This window comes from Carassius auratus, unplaced genomic scaffold, assembly GCF_003368295.1.
Source record: "Carassius auratus strain Wakin unplaced genomic scaffold, ASM336829v1 scaf_tig00215695, whole genome shotgun sequence".
Classification (NCBI taxonomy): domain Eukaryota; kingdom Metazoa; phylum Chordata; class Actinopteri; order Cypriniformes; family Cyprinidae; genus Carassius; species Carassius auratus.
The window spans coordinates 287,429-310,428 of record NW_020528200.1 but is presented as its reverse complement, the minus strand read 5'-3'; the positions used below and the strand labels follow the sequence as shown (position 1 = coordinate 310,428).

The following is a 23,000-nucleotide window of genomic DNA, read 5'->3' as shown; positions in this document are numbered from 1 at the left end:
CAATGGGAAGTGATCATTTTCCAATATGGTGTCAAATTGGTGTGGATATTGTACTAACTGTGGTGGAGAGAATGCCAAGATGGAAATTTAAGGGAGCTAATTGGGAGCTTTTTAAAGAACTGTGTAATAACAATATGAACGAAATGGGAGAAATTGAAGAAATAGAAGAGTTAAGTATGAAAGTAATTAAAGTGTTAAGAAATACGGCAGAGGATGTAATAGGAAAAAAGAAAACTATAACTAGTAGAAAAGCAGTCCCGTGGTGGAATGAAAAATGTAGTAAGGTAGTGAGGGAAAGAAATAAAGCAATGAAGAAAGCCAGAAAATCTGTATTGTTTACTGATTACATTATTTTTAAGAGAGCTCAGGCTATGGTTAGGAGAGAAATAAGAATAGCAAAAATAATGTTCTGGAGAGAATATTGCAATAGCATAGGGGAAGACATTGAAATAAATGAGGTTTGGAACATGATTAGGAAGATGGGAGGGATCCAGAGAAATATTAATATTCCAATTTTAGTAGGAAATGGGAAAATACAATAAAAGATAGTGATAAAGCAGAGATGTTAGTGGAAGCATTTGTAAAGGTGCATAGTAATGATAATATTACAGATAATATGAAGAAGTATAGGGAACAGAAAGTGAAAGAGAATGAGCATATATATGAAAAGAAGATTCCGTCAGGCAGTAGCGTAGACTCAACATTTACTTTATATGAGTTAAAGAGAGCACTTGTAGGGGTTAAACATACTTCCCCAGGAAAGGATGAAATCTGTTATGAGATGATTAAGCAATTGTCAGATGGATCATTGAATATAATTTTAAGACTTTTTAATAAAATTTGGGATTCAGGGAATATTCCTGTGAGTTGGAAACATGGAGTAATAGTGCCAATCGCTAAACCTGGAAAAGATCATTCCCAGCCAGTTAGTTATAGACCAATTGCATTGACATCCAATTTATGCAAACTTGTGGAACGGATGGTTATGAATAGGTTGACGTATGAAATGGAGAGTAAAAGTATGTTGTCAGCATGTCAAAGCGGATTTAGAAAAAGGCGAAATACAATGGATTCAATTCTGAGTTTGGAGGCGGAAATTCGAAAAGCTCAAGTTAATAAAGAAATGTTGGTGGGAGTCTTTTTCGATGTTGAAAAGGCTTATGATATGTTGTGGAAAGAAGGGCTGTTAATGAAACTGGAAAGTTTGGGAATTGAGGGAAAGATGTATAACTGGATTTCAAGTTTTTTGTTTGGAAGAACGATTCAAGTTAGAGTAGGGTCTGCATATTCTAGGATTCTCTCAATTGAGAATGGAACTCCCCAGGGAAGTGTGAGCAGCCCTATTCTTTTCAACTTAATGATTAATGATATATTTAGTAATATTGAGACTGGAATAGGAAGATCATTGTATGCAGACGACGGGGCATTGTGGAAAAGGGGGCGTAATAGGCTATTTGTAGAGAATAAAATGCAAAAAGCAGTGAAGGAGGTGGAGAAATGGGCAAATAGCTGGGGTTTTCGATTTTCTGTGGTAAAACACAAGTAATTTGTTTTTCAAATAAGAAAAATAATCCTATGTTAAATATTAAAATGTATGGTAATCAGCTGGAACAAGTCAAAGTAATGAGATTCCTGGGTATGTGGATGGATTATAAATTAAACTTTGGAGTTCATATTCAGAAAATGATAGAAAAGTGTAAAAAAGGAATAAATGTCTTAAGATGCTTATCAGGTACGGATTGGGGAGAAAGTTGCCAGTCACTGAAAAGAATGTATTATGAAGTGATTAGATCAAATATAGACTATGGAAGTATGGTATACAGTTCTGCGAATAAAACTTTACTTAAAAAAATACAAGTAATACAAAGTCAGGCATTGCGAATTTGTTGTGGAGCATTTAGATCTTCTCCGGTAGTATCATTACAAGTTGAATTAGGAGAATTATCGTTGGAACAACACAGACTTTAATTGAAGATGAGATACTGGTCTGGTGTATGTGGACATCTGGAAAGTCATCCAGTAAAAATACTTTTGAAGGAATGTTGGGAGTATGAATACAAAGAAATAGCAAGCTTTGGTTGGGTAGTAGGGAAGGAGGCAAATAGCTTGGGATTGAAAGAATATTTAATAGCCCCTTCTGTTCCAATACCAGCAATTCCCCCTTGGATGTATCCTATGCCATTAATTGACTTACAAATACATAAAGAAATAAATAATCAAATAAGCATACCAACTAAGTTAGTAGTTAAACCGTATGTAAATCGAGAATATTATTCAGTATTACAGGTATTTACAGATGGGTCAAAGGAACCAGAGTCTTGTAGAACAGCAGCAGCAGTATTCATTCCTACATTTAATATAAAAATTGCAAAAAGATTATCGGATCATGTGTCAGTATTTACTACTGAATTACTAGCTATCATATTAGCACTACAGTGGATTGAAGAAGTTCAACCATCAAGAACTGTGATGTGCGGATTCAATGGCTGCCCTCACTAGTCTTATGAGTGGAAAATTAGAATCTCGGCAAGATTTAATATTTGAAGTTTTGCAAGGTTTATTTAGAGCAAGGCAGTTAGGGGTATTGGTGTTCTTCCTCTGGGTGCCAGCACATGTGGGTGTGGATGGTAATGAGGAGGTAGACAAGTTGGCAAAGAAAGCATTAAAGCATCCACAAATAGAAATTAATGTATCATTAAGTAAATCAGAAATCAAGAGATTAATAGCAATTGAAATTAGTAAAAAATGGCAAAATAATGACTCTAAAGGAAGTCATCTTTATCAAATTCAGGAACGGGTTGGAAATGAGAGGAAAAGATATGGAAATAGGAAAAAAGATGTCATTATCACAAGGTTAAGAATTGGTCACACTGCATTAAATTATAGTCTTTATAAAATAGGGAAGCATGATACAGGAAACTGTGATAATTGCGGGGAGTTAGAAACAGTGCAGCATATTCTTTTAGAATGTGCTGCATATGAAAGGGAGAGACAACAGTTAAGTCAAGAGTTAGGAAGGATGGGAGTTGATACAATTTCAATAAGTATTATTGAAGTATTACTAGGAAATGGGACAAGACAATCAAGAATTCATGAATTATTATTTAAATATCTAAATAAAACAGGAATAGTAAAAAGAATTTAATTTTTTTTTTTTTTTTAATTTTTTATTATTATTATTATTATTTTTATTTTTTATATTTCCTTCCAAAGCCAAGTACACTCCACACTCCAGATCAGTAGGTGGCGGAAATGCACCATTTATGTTGGTCTGCCAAACCGCCATTAAACACTAGAAGAAGAAGAAGAAGAAGAAGAAGAAGAAGCGTGCGCAAATGTTTGAGAAGGGTCTGGCTGCAGACCATGGGCGAGTGGAGCTCCACTCTCAAACCGGAAGTACGTCACCTCCACTTGAAAACATCAAGATGGCGTCGCCGGGAGTACTTCAAACTTAAAATCAGGTAATTTTATCTCTACATCGCTAAAATGGTGAACTGACGCTGTTGTAACGTGCAGTGTAATAAAAACGCACAGGGCTTACGTGAAATTACTCACAAAAGGATTAATAAACACTATGGATTTATAGATTTATATCGCGAGCAATGTCAATGTCAATCCTGTAATGAAGAGACTATGCAAATATCTTTAGTTCATTCTTCCATCCGCTGAAGTGAGGTTTAACCTTTAAAAAATGTACATCTACGAATCTAGTATTTGCACAAAGTAATTAAGTTATTTATCAAAAAGTCTAGGATCTTTTCCTTCAACAATACTCCAACCTTAACTGAGATCACAGTCAAAGGGTGTATTGATATCTGTTTGAAATGAAGTCAGTTTTGAAATTCCAGCCAAAAAGTCTGTACAGATTCACATTGGAAAAACATATGATCTACAGTTTCAATATCTTTCTCACAGAACCTGCATGACTTGTTCTCCCAATTAAATCTTTCTTGTAGGAAGTTATTAGATGGATAAATGTCCTTTAGGATTTTAAATGTTACTTCTTTGGCTTTAGGAAAACTGGATAAGTAAAATAACACTTCCTTATTTTCTTTGCCTCTTCTTCACTAAATTCTTGAAGAACATACTTTCTTTTCAGTTGACTGGGGAAGTACAGTTTGGATAATACATTTCTGAAAAACTTATTTGTTAATTGTTTGCTCTTTAAATTTTTACCTTCAGTACATGATGGATAGCATAGGTGTAACTTAGTTTTTGGTGGCTTGTGGTAAAATAATGTAGTAAATAATGAAAGGACACGATTGTTTTGTATGTGTATGCCTTTAGCATTTGTTATATAATGTTAAAAAGGTCATATGAGGTGGTTGTTTTCATATTTAATTTTTCATTCACTTCCAGGGATAGGATTGGCATGGAAGATGCAGCACTCTTTACATTTTAAATTTATGTTGCCACCCTAGAAGTCAAAGTCTTTTTACATGTGACATTAACATGTACATATTTTTCTCTATTTTGTTGTTCTGTTATTCTATTGTTTGACTTTTTTTTTGTTTCAGATCAAATGTATATCAAGTGTTATCCATCCTTGATAACACCTCCACAAATAGAGACTGGAACTTCTGAGCACCATCACCTTGTCTGCTTTGGGACTGTCATAGGAGAATGATGCAGTACTATTCTGTGTTGAATTTACAAAACGTCAGTACACAGACATAGTTTTGTTCCAGTTTTGCTGTGCTCATGTCTTCTTTGTGTCCCCAGCCCAGCAATCAGATGCATCAGAACAACAAAGCACAACTGTGGTGGACCAGGCACCTTCAGCAACAAGTAAATTGCTTTAACTTTAATGATAATGAAATGTCAGTATTGTAATTAAACTTGACCCATCTGACGTAATTGTTCATGCCAGAGATTTAACAACACTGTCAGTCAGGAGCATATTTAACAGGAGCCACACTCAACTGGCTTGATGGTGACTTCAGTAAGTGTGGTTGACCCTCTTGTTTTTGTGGCTATAATAATTAGGCTAAGTAATCTCACTCTCTTCCATTTCCCTAACATGAAACTTTTGACTGAAACATGAAAATGGTACTTAACCGGTGCAGTGAAGATATTTAAAGAAACACTATCACTATCTAAAGTACAGAAAGCCTTACATCATCTCTAGGTGCAGTCACCTACAGCGCAGCCAGCTTCACAAAGACTGTGGGGCTGGTCACCAGGAAAATGGACAACAGGGAGTGCTTTTGGGGTTTTACTCCTCAAATGATCACCCTGGCTACTGTAGCTGGGATTGCTTCACAGACGATGGAGGTCTTGAAGAGTCAAGTGTGCGTGCGTGCGCACACATTGTGTTTTTACTGTAACAATTATGGTCACTTGCAGTTAATTTGTTTTTAGTGTAGTGTAAGATGTGTTAATTATTATTATTATTACTCAAAAACCATTAAAACTTCTAAATTGTGGAAGTTATTCTTCATTATGTTACTGTGGTTATTTTGTATATGTTATTATTTCGATTAAAATACAAAATTCAACACACAAATTCTGGTTGAGGTATTATTTTAATAATTTATTTAATATTTCATAATTTTTTCACTGCTAAATATTACAAACATAGGGTTAACTTTCTAAAATGTATGGAATGTTACATTGTCAGTTGTACATTGGTAAAACAAACATGAACAAAAGGCAGAAGCCCTAAAAATATGGATTGTGGATGTCGGTAGTGCAAATTGCTGAGGGGAAATAAAAAAAAAATTGCTGTCGTGTCATAAACCGTGAAAGATTAGTATATTATTATTTTTATTATTTCTACTAGGTAAAAGTAACAACGATAAAAGTACAGAACATATGAACATTACGTACAAAGAGGTGACATAACTTGCAAAGCACCCCTTATACATGTATATAACAAGTAATAATATAAAACGAAAGTTTGGTGGAGTTGACGTATTTTCGCTCTTGAATGGAGCTCCACTCGCCGCCATGGAGGTGACGTAATTCTACGGAAAGTGTTGCCCGGTCCAACATGGCGGCCGCATCATTAGTGGAGGCGACGTAATTCCACGGAAAGTATGGCCCGGTCCAACATGGCGGCGGCGTCGCTAGTGGAGGTGACGTATTTCCGCTCTTGAGTGGAGCTCCACTCGCCCATATGTCTGCAGCATAGACAGTAAAAGAAATGGACACAGCGACCCCATTGGAACTCAATTGAGACGAATGAAGCCCAGTTTTAGCGTTTTTTAGCACTTCCGTTTCTGACGCGCAGACTCAAACGAAGCTTGACGACGTCAGCAACCTGTCTGACAGATGTAAATGTTCTAGTGGCTGTGCGTGAAAACTGTCATCGTTAATCTTGCAGAGACGGCGAGCTTGAGCGGGGAGTTCTTTGTCGTGAGTGAGCAGGAGTAAGTATTCTGATTAATTATTTTGTATAGTATTTTAAAATGTAACGCCAGTATGCCATATTAAGTTAATTGCCTGCGAGCTTCTCCTCCTGTCTGTACGGTAATGCGACAGAGAGCCGAGTGGTTATGACGCAATCGTTAGCCTATTTTTTACAAAAACTGTTTATACGGGGCCATAATGTAACATAGAAGGTAATGGAGCCCTTTATATATTGTCGTGTATCTTTAGAAATAAATAATGGACAAGCAGAGTCTTTAAACGCCTCAGATGTAAAGTTATTCGCTGTCAAAGTGACGCCAAAATGAATGGGAGTCAATGGGAGTGCTAACGCAAGTGAAGTTCTGCTAAAAGATGGAAGCCCCCACCCGACTTCAACTTCCGGTCGAGTTCCTTGCCCCTTGGTCTGCAGCCAGACCCTCTTGAAATGTTTACTGTGTTTTCTGCACTTTCGCCTAAACGCACTTGGAGTACACAGAGCGCTCTGTCGCGCACCACACGGGTGTTTGTCAGCGAAGCCCCTTTCACACTGCACGTCGGACCCGCAATATTTCCGGAACATTGTCGGGTCGCCTTCTGTGTGAAAACAACCACATCCCAGGATTGATTACCGAATTGAACCCGGGTCGGGGACCTAGTAACATTGTGGGGTTCGACCTTTTACTGGCTGTTTTGAGGGAAGATCACACACTCTTTGTCCCTTACCTGTGTTTCAGTGACTTTCGTATCCGGTTGGTCAGAGAACAAAGCTTTTTGGTGACTGCCTTGAGTGTCTTCCTACACTGTAAATACTGTAAATAGTTGCTTTTAGTTTTTCAGTGACTTGATATGCATAATAATTAGCAGAGAAAAAAAAAATACTATTACAAAATGTAAAATAAATAAATTGGTATTTTACATGTTTTGTTTATTTGCTCTAAAATGATAACTGATCAAATCTGTTTTCATTATTATAATTATTCAAAATAAAGAGTTACATTAAAATGTTCAAATGTTCTGAAATAGTTTTGTTTTTGTGTGTGGTTTCCTGTGTAGATGAGTTCTGAACTGATATTCATATGTAGTGTTTGTAGTATGTAGTGCCATATGGAGTCTCTAAATAGCCTTTTTGAAAGGATTCTTAGACTTTTCTTGAAATAAAAGATCTAAATTACTTTTCCAAAGCTTATATTTAAATAAAATAACATAAAAATGTACTTTCTGCAGGTTTTTAACAAAAATGTTTTTTTTTTATTTCAGCTTTGATTATAAGGTGTCCATTTGGAGTCCCCAAATAGCTTTTTTGAAAGGACGCCTAGACTTTCTTACAAATAAAAGCTTACAGAAACTAAATTTTTTGGGAGTATTATCTTCAAATTTGTATCAAAACATGGTCAGACATTCAGATTTATCTTTATGGTATGTTTAGGCCTTTGGCATCAAAGTCCCATCCATTTTCCCTTAGTGAATTTGATTCAAACGTATCGTGAGTCACTTTCATGTACGTTTTACCTTGTTTTACTCTATTACTATACTAATTCTTAGTTATTATGACTTCAGAGTAATAAAGGTTTAAGTGTCTAGTTTCAGACAATACCAGATTTATAAATTTACACCATAGGGTTCAAGAGCTACAGACATTTTTATTTGGGTATGTCGTTTTTCAGAAAATGCTCAAAAATAGGGGCGCAGGTTAAGAGGCTAATAAAGTTTTATTCATATTGAAAAGAAAAGTATCACGTGTTTTGTGCTTACAAGTGAATGTCTTATACTGCCGATCTTGTTACTGTGCCAATTAATAGTGTTTTCACTATACTTTGGATATTAATATCCATTTGATGTTATATATTTGATGTTATAGATGTTATATTTAATTGGCCAACAAAACATTCTTATGCATTGAAATCCTTAATTTTTTTTATATTTGCCATGTTTGTGTGCTGCTGTGCATCCCTGTGTTTAATAATCAACATGTACGCCCGTTGCGTACCCGCCTATACTAACACAGTCTTTAAATAACAAAGAAAACCATAGTTCAAATGAACATTCGCAAACAGCACTGAAACATACATAGTTGGAACTACAGCTCTAGACCTGTGGTTAGAAGCATAGTTTCTTGTTAGAAAGGAATACGGGCTTAAATAAATATGCTCTGGGGTCCAATTGCCAAGTTAACATGCTGTGTAATCTATACTGTACATCCCATTCTCTCTAAATATAAATGCATTTTCATCTATGTATGTTTGCGCTTCCTCTAAAAGCACCGTTTTTGAAGAGTGAGCATGTGCACAAATACCTAAGAGAATGACATAAGAGGGTACCCACAGTGACAAACATCAAATTGTCATGGTGTCTGGTCTGTGTTTCCCTGGGTGTCCACTAGTGGTCTCACTTCCCCATAGGCGCCCCACTGCAGGCACTACATTTCCCACAAAGCCTTGTCCCTTCATCACGGTTAATTGCACTCAGCTGTCTTCACTTTCATCATCATCAGCTGTCCATATATACTGGTCTGTTTTCATTCTGTTTCATGGAGTCCTTGTTTTCTGTACCTGGTTTTCTCGCATTCCCTTGTGTTTCTTGTTTCTTGTTTCTTGGTTTTCCTTGTTTCTCGACTGATTTAATGGTTACGACCTCTGGCCTGTTTTTGATATTGATTTTGGATTACCCATTAAAACACACTGCTATTGGATCTCTCGTCTCCTGTGATCTATCGTTACACAAATAAAGCAATATGACAGGGAACAAAATATCATAAATTAGTCAACAGGTGCCATGTTAAATACAGCACAATCTTAGAGCTGCCTAATTGGTTAAATAGAAGTTATTCCTCCGCCACATGCGTGTGACATCATTAACAATGGCCCTATGTTGTTGAACTAATGTGGTTCATATTACAGAGATGCGACTGTGTTTGGGAAACAGTGGTAACTAGCTAGTTTTTTTTTTTTTTTTTTAAACACTGCAACATATTATGGTGGTTAATCAGCAAGTTATGCACCTCTGACTGGGAGGATCTCATGAACCACCATCCATGATAAAATTTTGACAAAGACCGTATGCTGTTGCTTAACAGTCAGATTTTTTTTTTTTTTTTTAGATCAGGGTAAGATGCTCAACTCTTTTTCCTTTTATTTAACTTTGTCAAACTCTACCTTTACCTAAAATTGTTTAACAGTGCTTAAATGTTTGGCTTGACTTGTTTTACTGTTTTCTTTCAAATGTGTGTGAAAAAACTTTAATAAAAACTTCCATTGATCCCGTTTAACAACCAATAAACCATTTCACAATTTAAAGCACATAGTTTTTGAACTGTTTTCAATGGCCCACACACACACACACACACACACACACAAACACACAAACAAATTTCACAAACAATAAGGGAGTCCTCAAAAATTCCTTTGGATCACTGGGGTGGATAAACAGATGTCTGTTTATATGGGTACATGAACAGATTTTAATGAGGGTCAATAAATCAAATTTGATGACACTTGGTGGCCTACCATCTTCCTACTGGACCCTGTCTGAGCCCGTGGTTTTTTCTACATTCTGTCACTAACAGAGTTTTGGTTCCTTGCTATTGTCGCCTCTGGCTTGCTTAGCTTGGGACACTTAATTTACAGCGATATCATTGACTTAATTGCACTGATACTATTTAAACTGAACTGAGCTGTGATGACATCACTGAATTCAATGATGAACTGCCTTTAACTGAAAATTTAGTGTTTACTATTGTCCTTTTGCATTATTTACACTCTATTTTCCTATTTGATACTGTAAAGTTGCTTTGACAATCTGTATTGTTAAAAACACTATATAAATAAAGGTGAGTTGACTTGACTCAGGGGCTGGAGCCGACTCTGTGATGGTGAAGGAGACTGCTGCTGTCAGCTGAGGACTTGGGAGTGAATTGGCCGGCGGATGTGACAATGGAATGGCCAGCAGGCTTGACTGTTTAGGAGCCTGTGGACTTGACGGAGGGGTGTTTCTGGATCGGGGCCGGATGCCCGGATTCCCCATTACACAGCAGCTGTTGCAGCCATTGAAATAGTTCAGTTTTGTTTTTAATGGCAAAGTGGTTATAGGTTAAATTAAAGTTAAAATAATGACTGAGCAGCCATCTTGATCTTAGCAGTGAATACTTACTTTAAAATTAAATAAAATTGAAAACAATAACTCTTTCAGGCTATGTAATCCGTAAAGATGAATTTCTCTCTAAATGACTGACTCAGAAAACACTAGATTATTAATTAATAGTTCAAATATCTCCCTACCATTTCCCCCTGACACATTCATGGATATTTGGGCCTTCACAGCAAGCTTTATTAGCCTATTGCATGCGCTTGAAGAGGGAATAGGTTATATTAAAGGCTCATTATGGTTTAGAATTTAAGTAGCCATTCCTCTTTTTACCAAAATTCTTCCAGCTGCACTGAAGACACGCTCACTGCTGCCGCTGACTAGGATACTAAACAATCCAAGCCAATCTTGACAATCGCGGTGGCATGGTCTCATGTTCTTAACACTAGCATGGTAAAACTTTTTCATTGTCGTAATTGATGGGTGTCTAAAATTTTAAACTAAGGAGTAGCCTAAAACAGGTTAGATGCCTTACCCGCGTCTGAGCTATGACGTGAAAATTGGCCCAAAGCCCAGCCCTAGGGGTATAAATAAGTCAGGGCCCATTGGGCTCAGGCTGAAATGCAGAGCTTCTCACCTTCTATAATTCATACATTATAAATTTAATTTACAGCAATATTATTATTTAACACTGTCTTTTATGTAAAAAAAAAAAAAACACTTAAGTCAGTAGCATTGTAAGCCCCTAAGGCAGGCATATTCTGCACCCCCCATAATGGCGCCGCTCGTCATAATGGTGACAAAATATTTGTAAAAGCAATAGACTAGGCATATCACTCATAATTTTCTCATTCACCGTAAACAACCTTTTCTACTGTTTTATTTATTTTATGACATATACACATCTTTAAATGTTTTGCTCCCTCATTTTCTAATAGTTGTATCTCAGACAGATATTGTCCTCCGAACACTGAATAGAACAAGTAAGAACATTATGCATTTATATTATTAATAATTAGTTAAAAATTATAATGCCATATTATCATTATTATTAGTAGTAATTTATTTCATTTTATCTTCATGTGCAAGTGAAAATATTTCTGTTTCACCTGTTAGAGCAATGGTATCAAACACCCCTTTGCGCCACTTAATGATGATTTCACAAACGCGTTTCACAATTTACTGCAGGGGACTTGGCCTTCATTGATTAATTATTTAATGAATGAAGCACACACAAAAAAGTATGACAAAGCCCTAAAACGCCATAACACTATTAATCTCCATAATCATAATGTTTTTCCTTAGACAATTCATAAATTAATTGTCGGTCAAATTTCATGAATGGAATAGCCCTAATGGCAATGACTTGAAAAAAAAAAGACACACCTGCTTGAACTAGAGCCACATGCTCGGCTTCTTCTACTTTTTTGTTGATGTCCGTGAGGTCTGGCATGACTGGAGATGATAAAAGGGCATATATATATATATATATATATATATATATATATATATATATATATATATATATATATATATATATATATATATATATATATATGTATGTATATGTATATATGCATATATATATGTGTATGTATATGTATATGTATATATGTATATATATATGTATGTATATGTTTCCCCATTCGAACTCCTCTATTGGCGAAGGCCAAGAGGGATGATGGATATTGCCAAAGAGGTCTGGGAGAATCAACCGTTGCCACATCGCTCTGTAGTGGAACATGTGGAAGAGATGCACCAACGGATGACTCCGGTATGGCCAATTGTTCGAGAGCACATGAAACAGGCACAAGAGGCCCAGGCACGAGTCTACAACAGAGGGGCTCAGCTGAGAGAGTTTCAACCAGGAGAAAAGGTGATTGTGTTGCTTCCTACACAGGAATGCAAGTTTCTTGCCAAGTGGCATGGGCCGTATGAGGTTGTTGAATGGGTGGGCCCGGTGAACTATAAAATTAGGCAGCTCGGTCGGCGCCGGGTCCACCAGATTTATCACATAAATTTACTCAAGAAATGGTATGAGCCAGAGCAATGTTTGCTGTCCACACTGTCATCCCAAGTTTGCTCCCAGGAACCTGTGGAAGTGGAAATGGGAGCATACCTGAGCCCAACCCAGAAACAAGACCTTCAATAAGCCAATATTCAGATGTATTCTCCCTACTACCAGGACGAACCACAGTGGTCTACCATGACATAGCCACAGAACCTGGAACGAAAGTGAGACTGAAGCCCTATCGCATCCCAGAAGCTCAGAGGGAGGCTATTCGTGAGGAAGTAAGGAAGATGCTGGCCCTGAACATCATTGAAGAATCCAACATTGAGTGGTCGAGCCTTATTGTTTTAGTCCCCAAGCCTGATGGCATTGTAAGATTTTGTAATGATTTTAGAAAATTGAAGGAAATTTCCCAATTTGATGCTTATCCAATGCCCAGAGTGGATGAGCTCATTGAGCGCCTGGGGCCAGCCCGCTTTGTATCCACCCTGGACCTGACTAAGGGGTACTGGCAGGTCCCCTTAACTGACCAGGCCAAGGAAAAAACGGCATTTTCTACTCCTGATGGGTTATTTCAATACCGGGTTCTGCCGTTTGGGGTCCACGGGGCACCGCCAACCTTCCAAAGAATGATGGATAAGATCCTTCGGCCCCATCAGGAGTATGCTGCTGCCTACCTAGACGACATTGTTGTTCACAGTGCTGACTGGTCTTCCGACCTGAGCAGATTGCAAGCTGTATTGAGCGCCCTCCGGGAGGCAGGCCTTACGGCCAACCCAACCAAATGCAAATTAGGATTGGAAGAGGCAGAATATCTTGGGTTCACCATTGGACGTGGTGATGTTCGACCGCAGAGGAAAAAGACCGACACCATCTCCAAGTGGCCAAAACCGGTAACAAAGAAACAGGTAAAAACATTCCTGGGTCTGGTTGGATATTACCGTCAGGTTATCCCAAACTTTGCAACACTGGCAGCTCCATTGCATGACTTGACCAAAAACCACCTACCTCACCATGTCGTCTGGTCTACTGAAGTAGAACAGGCCTTTTCCTCTCTTAAGCAGGCCCTAGGTGAGAACCCAGTGTTGATAACTCCAGACTTCCAACAACCTTTCATTGTCCAAACTGATGCCTCAGAGACGGGCTTGGGAGCAGTCCTTTCACAGCAAAGAAATGGAGAGGAACATCCCATTACGTTCATCAGCCGTAAGTTACTCAAACATGAACGCAATTATTCCACAGTTGAGAAAGAATGTTTGGCCATCAGGTGGGCTCTCAAAAAGCTGAGATATTACCTGCTGGGTAGAGAATTCACCCTTATTACAGACCATGCTCCTCTGAAATGGATGTCTACTGCAAGGGACTCTAATGCTCGTGTCACACGTTGGTTCCTGGATCTACAGGACTTCTGCTTCAGAGTCGAGCATCGGGGCGGAAAGTTGCTAGGAAATGTGGATGCCCTGTCACGGAGGGAGGAGTGTCTTTGGTCGGTCGCTCCTGGTAATAGCCTGGAGCTGAGGGGGGGAATGTGTGGCAAGCCAATGTGGGAAGGAGAAACCCCAAACCAGAGGAGCAGGCCCCGGCTAGGAAAAGTCATCAATCATGAGTACTTCCACCTGCTCACCCTTCAGATATGGAACGACCCACAGCTGCAGTCAATGATTATCTAATGGAGGTCATCATAAAGATAGGATCTCTGCCTCAGTTTGGAGAGAGTGGCCCAAGGAGAAGGTGCTAAAGCCTCTGGATGGTCTATACAAGCGAAAGAGTAACCGAAGACAACTGGCTGAAGAGCAAAGTGGGTGAATTGTCACATGTTGCTTACTGACCTGCCTTTTTTATGCTTTGTCTCCCATTTTAAGGTGTCCCTGTGTGGAACGGACATAGTGAACACCAACAACGAAGATACCCCAGACTGGGAAGAACTTAAGTTTCCATTTAGATTTCTTTTTGGACCCTCAATATTTCTTGGCTGAATAAACGCCTCTGTTTGGTTAACTCTCCATCTGCCTTTCTTGTGGTTTTGTTTAGTGGCAACTAAAACCTAATTTCACCCTTGGAGCCCACTATATATATATATATATATATATATATATATATATATATATATATATATATATATATATATATATATATATATATAAGTTGTATCAATATGTGCTCATACAAAATACAAAATATCACTTTTTAAAATAAACACACACACAAACCTCAGAAAGGTTTTCAGTCCAATGATCCAGTAAGCAAATGCATTCATACAATCAGTCTGAAACATCACTACTGTAAACTAGAAAAAAAGTTTGTTGAGACAAACTTTAAGTTGGCTTGAGAAAGCCTGACCAGAAAGTTTGAAGAAGTTTAAAGAAGTTAAAAGTTAGATTGATGGATTAGCTAGCATGATTAGCATGTCGCTAGCATTTTTATTACATGATTAGCATGTTGCTAGCATGTCGCTAGCATTTTTCTAGCATGATTAACATGCGACTAGCATGTTTCTATCATGTTTACCATGTCGCTAGCATGTTTCTAACATAATTAGCATGCGACTGGCATGTTACTAGCATGTTTCTAGCATGATTAGCATGTTGCTAGCATGTTGATAGTTGCTAACCCAGCCCTAGGGGTATAAATAAGTCAGGGCCCATTGGACTCGGGCTGAAATGCAGAGCTTCTTACCTCCTATAATTCACACATTTTAAATGTATTTTACAACAATATTATTAGTTAACACTGTCTTTTATGAAAAAAACAAAAACAAAAACACTTAAGGCTCTAGCATTGTAAGCCCATATGGCAGGCATATTCTGCACCCCCCATAATGGCGCTGCTGGTCACAGCAATAGACTAGGCATATCACTCATAATTTTCTCATTCACTGTAAACAACCTTTTCTAATGTTTTATTTATTTTATGATTAATTGTTTAATAAATTAAGCACACACAAAAAAAAAATATGACAAATCCCTAAAACTGTTTCTTCCTCTGCACGTCCTACCATGCCGTGACAGATAGATTAGTAAGAAAGTTTTATATATATATATAATAGATAGATAGATAGATAGATAGATAGAAGTTAGAAGCTTGTTTCAAGCATGATTATCATGTAGCTAGCATGTTGCTAGTGTTTCTAACATAGTTAACATGTTGCTAACATTATTAGAATGTTGCTAGCATGTCGATAGCATGTTGATAACATGATTAGCATTTTGCTAGCATGATTCTAGCATGTTTCTAGCATGATTAACAGGTCAATAGAATGTTTATAATATGATTAGCATGTCACTAGCATGTTTCTAGCATTATTAGCATTTTGCTAGCAAGTTGCTAGCATGTTTCTAGCATGATTAGCATGCGACTAGCATGTTGCTAGCATGTTTCTAGCATGATTAACATGTTGCTAGCATGTTGATGGTCACTAGCCCTGCCCTAGGGGTAAAATAAGTCAGGGCCCATTGGGCTCAGTCTGAAATGCAGAGCTTCTCACCTTACATAATTCACAAATTTTAAATGTATTTTACAAAAATATAATTAGTTAACACTGTCTTTTATGTAAAAAAGAAAAAAGAAAAACACTTAAGTCCCTAGCATTGTAAGGCCATAAGACAGGCATATTCTGCACCCCCCATAATGGCGCCACTGGTCACAATGGTGACAAAATAAATGTAAAAGCAATCGACTAGGCATATTCACTCATAATTTTCTCATTCACAGTTTTATGACATACACATATCTTTAAATGTTTAATAATATAAAGTATTGGCTTGTACTGAATAGAAAAAGTTAGAACGTTATGCATTTATATTATTAATAATTAGTTAAATATTATAATGCTATATTATCATTATTATTAGTAGTAATTTATTTCATTTTATCTTCATGTACAAGTGAGAGCAATGGTATCAACCACCCCTTTGCGCCACCTAATGGTGATTTCACAAACGCATTTCACAATTTACTGCAGTGGACTTGGCCTTCATTGATTAATTATTTAATGAATGAAGCACATACAAAAAAGTATGACAAAGCCCTAAAACGCCATAATACTATTAATCGCCATAATCATAATTTTTTCATTAGACAATTCATAAATTTTATCGTCAGTCAAATTTCATAATTGGAACAGCCCTAATGGCAATGACTTGAAACAAAAAGACACACCTGCTTGGACTGGAACCACATGCTCGGCTTCTTCTACTTTTTTGCTGATGTCCGTGAGGTCTGGCATGACTGGAGATGATAAAAGGGCATATTTAAACATTTGTAAACATGCAAAATAAGACTATATATATATATATATATATATATATATATATGTATATATATATATATATATATATATATATATATTTTTTTTTTTTTTTTTCTTGCCAGCCACCAGCAGCATTTTTGATGATAATATATATATATATATATATATATATATATATATATATATATATATATATATATATATATATATATATATATTTTTTTTTTTTTTTTTTTTTTCTTTTGTTATATCAATATGTGCACATACAAAATATCACTTTTTAAAATAAGCACACACACACACACACACACAAACCTCAGAACTGTTTTCAGTCCAAGTAATTTATTTCATTTTATCTTCATGTAAAAGTGAAAATGTTTCAGTTTCAGATGTTAGAGCAATGGTATCAACCACCCCTTTGCGCCACCTAATGGTGATTCAACAAACGCGTTTCACAAATTACTGCAGTGGACTTGGCCTTCATTGATTAATTATTTAATGAATGAAGCACACACAAAAAAGTATGACAAAGCCCTAAAACGCCATAACACTATTAAACTCCATAATCATATTTTTTTCCTTAAATGGAACAGCCCTAATGGCAATGACTAGAAACAAAATTACACACCAACTTGGACTGGAGCCACATGCTCGGCTGCTTCTACTTTTTTGCTGATGTCCGTGAGGTCTGGCATGACTGGAGATGATAAAAGGGCATATTTAAACATTTGTAAACATACAAAATAAAACTATATATATATTTTCTTGCAAACCACCAGCAGAAATTTTGATGATAAACACACACACACACACACACACACACACACACACACACATATATATATATTTTTATTTATTTATTTATTATTTTATTAAAATAGAACTATAGAGAAAAATAGAACTCTATATATATATATATATATATATATATATATATATATATATCATTGCCAGCCACCAGCAGCATTTTTGATATTGATAACATGATTAGCATGTAAACAGAAGTGTTAATTATAAGACCTAAAAACTCTGCTCAAACACGATTAACATGTTGCTAGCATGTCGCTAGCATGTTTCAAACATGATTAGCATTTTGCTAGCATGATTCTAGCATGTTTCTAGCATGATTAACAGGTCAATAGAATGTTTATAATATGATTAGCATGTCACTAGCATGTTTCTAGCATTATTAGCATTTTGCTAGCAAGTTGCTAGCATGTTTCTAGCATGATTAGCATGCGACTAGCATGTTGCTAGCATGTTTCTAGCATGATTAACATGTTGCTAGCATGTTGATGGTCACTAGCCCTGCCCTAGGGGTAAAATAAGTCAGGGCCCATTGGGCTCAGTCTGAAATGCAGAGCTTCTCACCTTACATAATTCACAAATTTTAAATGTATTTTACAAAAATATAATTAGTTAACACTGTCTTTTATGTAAAAAAGAAAAAAGAAAAACACTTAAGTCCCTAGCATTGTAAGGCCATAAGACAGGCATATTCTGCACCCCCCATAATGGCGCCACTGGTCACAATGGTGACAAAATAAATGTAAAAGCAATCGACTAGGCATATTCACTCATAATTTTCTCATTCACAGTTTTATGACATACACATATCTTTAAATGTTTAATAATATAAAGTATTGGCTTGTACTGAATAGAAAAAGTTAGAACGTTATGCATTTATATTATTAATAATTAGTTAAATATTATAATGCTATATTATCATTATTATTAGTAGTAATTTATTTCATTTTATCTTCATGTACAAGTGAGAGCAATGGTATCAACCACCCCTTTGCGCCACCTAATGGTGATTTCACAAACGCATTTCACAATTTACTGCAGTGGACTTGGCCTTCATTGATTAATTATTTAATGAATGAAGCACATACAAAAAAGTATGACAAAGCCCTAAAACGCCATAATACTATTAATCGCCATAATCATAATTTTTTCATTAGACAATTCATAAATTTTATCGTCAGTCAAATTTCATAATTGGAACAGCCCTAATGGCAATGACTTGAAACAAAAAGACACACCTGCTTGGACTGGAACCACATGCTCGGCTTCTTCTACTTTTTTGCTGATGTCCGTGAGGTCTGGCATGACTGGAGATGATAAAAGGGCATATTTAAACATTTGTAAACATGCAAAATAAGACTATATATATATATATATATATATATATATATATATATATATATATATATATATATATATATATATATATATATTTTTTTTTTTTTTTTTTTTTTTTTTTTTTCTTGCCAGCCACCAGCAGCATTTTTGATGATAATATATATATATATATATATATATATATATATATATATATATATATTTTTTTTTTTTTTCTTTTGTTATATCAATATGTGCACATACAAAATATCACTTTTTAAAATAAACACACACACACACACACACAAACCTCAGAACTGTTTTCAGTCCAAGTAATTTATTTCATTTTATCTTCATGTAAAAGTGAAAATGTTTCAGTTTCAGATGTTAGAGCAATGGTATCAACCACCCCTTTGCGCCACCTAATGGTGATTCAACAAACGCGTTTCACAAATTACTGCAGTGGACTTGGCCTTCATTGATTAATTATTTAATGAATGAAGCACACACAAAAAAGTATGACAAAGCCCTAAAACGCCATAACACTATTAAACTCCATAATCATATTTTTTTCCTTAAATGGAACAGCCCTAATGGCAATGACTAGAAACAAAATTACACACCAACTTGGACTGGAGCCACATGCTCGGCTTCTTCTACTTTTTTGCTGATGTCCGTGAGGTCTGGCATGACTGGAGATGATAAAAGGGCATATTTAAACATTTGTAAACATACAAAATAAAACTATATATATATTTTCTTGCAAACCACCAGCAGAAATTTTGATGATAAACACACACACACACACACACACACACACACACACACACATATATATATATATATATATATATATATATATATATATATATATATATATATATATATATATATATATATATATATATATATATATATATATTTTTTTTTTTTATTTATTTATTTATTATTTTATTAAAATAGAACTATAGAGAAAAATAGAACTCTATATATATATATACATATATATATATATATATATATATATATATATATCATTGCCAGCCACCAGCAGCATTTTTGATATTGATAACATGATTAGCATGTAAACAGAAGTGTTAATTATAAGACCTAAAAACTCTGCTCAAACACGATTAGCATGTCGCTAGCATGTTTCAAACATGATTAGCATGTGACTAGCATGTTGCTAGCAAGATTAACATTTTGCTAGCATGTTTCTAACATGATTAACATTTTGCTAGCATGTTTCTAGCATGATTAGCATTTCGTTAGCATGTTGCTATCATAATTATCATGTTGCTAGCATGTTTCTAGCATGATTACCATGTGACTAGCATGTTACTGGCATTTTTCAAGCATGATTGACATGTTGATAGAATGATAAACATGTTGTTACCATGTTTCTAACATGATTATCATGTTGCCAGCAAGTTTCTAGCATAATATCATGATGTTAGCATTTTACTAGCATGTTTCTAGCATTATTAGCATGTTTGCTAGTATGTCACTAGCATTTTTCTAGCATTATTAGCATGCGACTAGCATGTTGCTAGCATGTTTCAAGCATGATTAACATGTTGCTAGCATGATTATCATGTTGCTAGTATGTTTCTAGCATAATTAGCATGTTGCTAGCATGTCGCTAGCATCTTGATAACATGATTAGCATGTAAACAGAAGTGTTAATTATAAGACCTAAAAACTCTGTTCAAACACGATTAACATGTTGCTAACATGTCACTAGCATTTTTCTAACATGACTAGCATGTGACTAGCATGTTGCATGTTAACATGTTGCTAGCATGTTTCTAGCATGATTAACATTTTGCTAGCATGTTTCTAGCATGATTACCATTTCGTTAACATGTTGCTATCATAATTATCATGTTGCTAGCATGTTTCTAGCATGATTAATATGTTGATAGAATGATTAACATGTTGTTACCATGTTTCTAACATGATTATCATGTTGCTAGCATGTTTCTAGCATATTAACATTCTGTTAGCATGTTGCTAACATGTTTCTAGCATGATTAACATGTTTGCTAGTATGTCACTAGCATTTTTCTAGCATTATTAGCATGCGACTAGCATATTACTAGCATGTTTCAAGCATGATTAACATGTTGCTAGCATGATTATCATGTTGCTAGCATGTTGCTAGTATGTTTCTAGCATAATTAGCATGTTGCTAGCATGTCGCTAGCATCTTGATAACATGATTAGCATGTAAACAGAGGTGTTAATTATAGGACCTAAAAACTCTGCATGTAATAACCTAAAAACGCTGTCTAAGACTGGATGGCTGCTCTGTCAATTCTTCGTCATCAGTTAGGAACGGCCACACAACTGTGACCACACAACTGTGTTCAAACACCTTGAAAAGGTGATTTTTTCATTATAGGTCCTCAGTAAGGCATTTCATTGGACCTTTAATTCATTACATAATCAAGCATTGGGCTGCATTTCCCAAAAGTAGATCGTAGGACCATTGGAACCAATGGTCTCTATGATCAAATAAGCTTACATATAAATAAATTAATTAGGATGACCCGCGCCGATATCAAGGGCAGGGATTGGGGCCAAGCCAGCATTTATTTTTATTTTTTTTAACTGATCAGTATTGGATATTCTAAACTTGATCAGCATTTTAGGTCAGCCATTTTCTGATGCAGTAGGTGGTGGTATTTACCTTTCAGTAGGTTTGTCAATCCCCATTACAAGGAAAAAAAGACACTCAAATGTGTGTGCGTGACAAAACAAGAACCAATGAGGTCACACACACATTCAAGTTTCCGTGTTCATCTGAGGCTAATACAGTGATCTGTCATGCCACATTAAGAAGCATAAAAAACACACACTGTAAAAAGTGTTTTGAGCTATCTACATAAAGGATCTACTAATTTTGAGTAGTTTTTAACATATTTGATGAACACTTTAGTAATAATAATTTCATAATAAGGTCATTTATTTGCCATTTACTTGTATTTGCTGTCAGACTATCTGAGACATCTTTGTCATAATACATTATGGGATATCTTGCCTGACAGACACACTTGACTGACATACTGGCATTTGGGATCTTCATTCTTTCTAACTTTACCTCCATTTTTTTTTATATTGCAATTTTTTTTGCTTATTGTATATATAAAATACAGAAAGCTTGTATTAGTAATCCCATAATTATATTTGTGACCACATATACTTGTCCACCATTCTTACAGCATATTTAGATCAAAGTCTTTCTCTCTTTTTTAGTCTTTCCATAGGTCCTTTAGTCATTGTTATTTTTATTTTTTATACATATTATACATATCATATTTTACATTTGAGCCCGTCTCTTAGAAACTGTGCAACCAATCACTAGGAAAACATAAGTATTGGATAGGGACTCAGTGGCACAAAAACCTGATCAGGACACTATCTATCTATCTATCTATCTATCTATCTATCTATCTATCTATCTATCTATCTATCTATCTATCTATCTATCTATCTATCTGTCGGTCGGTTGTTCTGTCTGTCTGATTCAATGATTCAAGCGCAACAAATTATAGTACTGAAATCTGTTTTCTAAAAACATTTTTATGTTCAGTAACTTCAGTAGTACCTACATTGTAAATGCATTTTTTTGTCACTTTGATTAAATAATTTTCTGCATATCTAACGATGATTGGAATCATGTGTCTTGCATTATTTCCTTTTAATAAAATGTTGAAAGGAAATTATTCTGCTTAATCTGACAGATTTAAATGACAGTACTGTACCTACTGTCAAATTATTATTATTATTATTATTATTATTATTATTATTATTATTATTATTATTATTATTATTATTATTACTATTATTATTAGTATTGTTTGTAAGATGTATATGTGGGTAAAGTAGAGCTTTTTTACTCACCTTGATGAGCTTTTGCCATTTTAATGAAAATTGTCCCTAAGAGTTTCTTGCTGTTCTTCATGCACTCTCTCTCTTAGAAGTTTATATGCATTTAGCAGACGCTTTTATCCAAAGCGACTTATATATGGGAGATATATGGGAGAGAGAGCCACTGAAATGCACCATAAGAATCCAATGAAGCTTCTTGGTAGAGATAAATGGAGTTTGAAATACAGACACGTGTTTTCGGCTCAGAAGAACAAATATGAATGAGTATTCAAGCTGCTCTCTTTTATACCC

General features: G+C 35.5%; 1 protein-coding gene and 1 long non-coding RNA gene across 3 annotated transcripts in view; one reads left to right on the top strand and one right to left on the bottom strand.

The window, feature by feature from the left end:
• Positions 1 to 22,966, bottom strand: part of LOC113095380 (GTPase IMAP family member 8-like) — a 97,564-nt gene extending 74,598 nt beyond the window's left edge. The window contains exons 1-5 of the mRNA XM_026260899.1: positions 22,722 to 22,966; positions 19,439 to 19,507; positions 18,737 to 18,805; positions 17,320 to 17,388; positions 16,601 to 16,669 (exon numbers count right to left, since the gene is read on the bottom strand). Coding sequence (XP_026116684.1) covers positions 16,601 to 16,669; positions 17,320 to 17,388; positions 18,737 to 18,805; positions 19,439 to 19,507; positions 22,722 to 22,782 — 337 coding nt within the window. The 5' untranslated portion in view covers positions 22,783 to 22,966. The remainder of the gene's footprint in view (positions 1 to 16,600; positions 16,670 to 17,319; positions 17,389 to 18,736; positions 18,806 to 19,438; positions 19,508 to 22,721) is intronic.
• LOC113095381 (uncharacterized) lies at positions 3,400 to 10,793 on the top strand. 2 transcript variants are annotated; one of them, XR_003288333.1, is made up of 4 exons: positions 3,400 to 3,461; positions 4,518 to 4,788; positions 4,871 to 4,942; positions 10,779 to 10,793. It is a non-coding gene; the product is annotated as an uncharacterized LOC113095381 (long non-coding RNA). The 2 variants fall into 2 exon arrangements; XR_003288332.1 differs by lacking the exon at positions 10,779 to 10,793 and having other exon boundaries at positions 4,871 to 5,355.
• Positions 22,967 to 23,000: the final 34 nt, after the last annotated feature.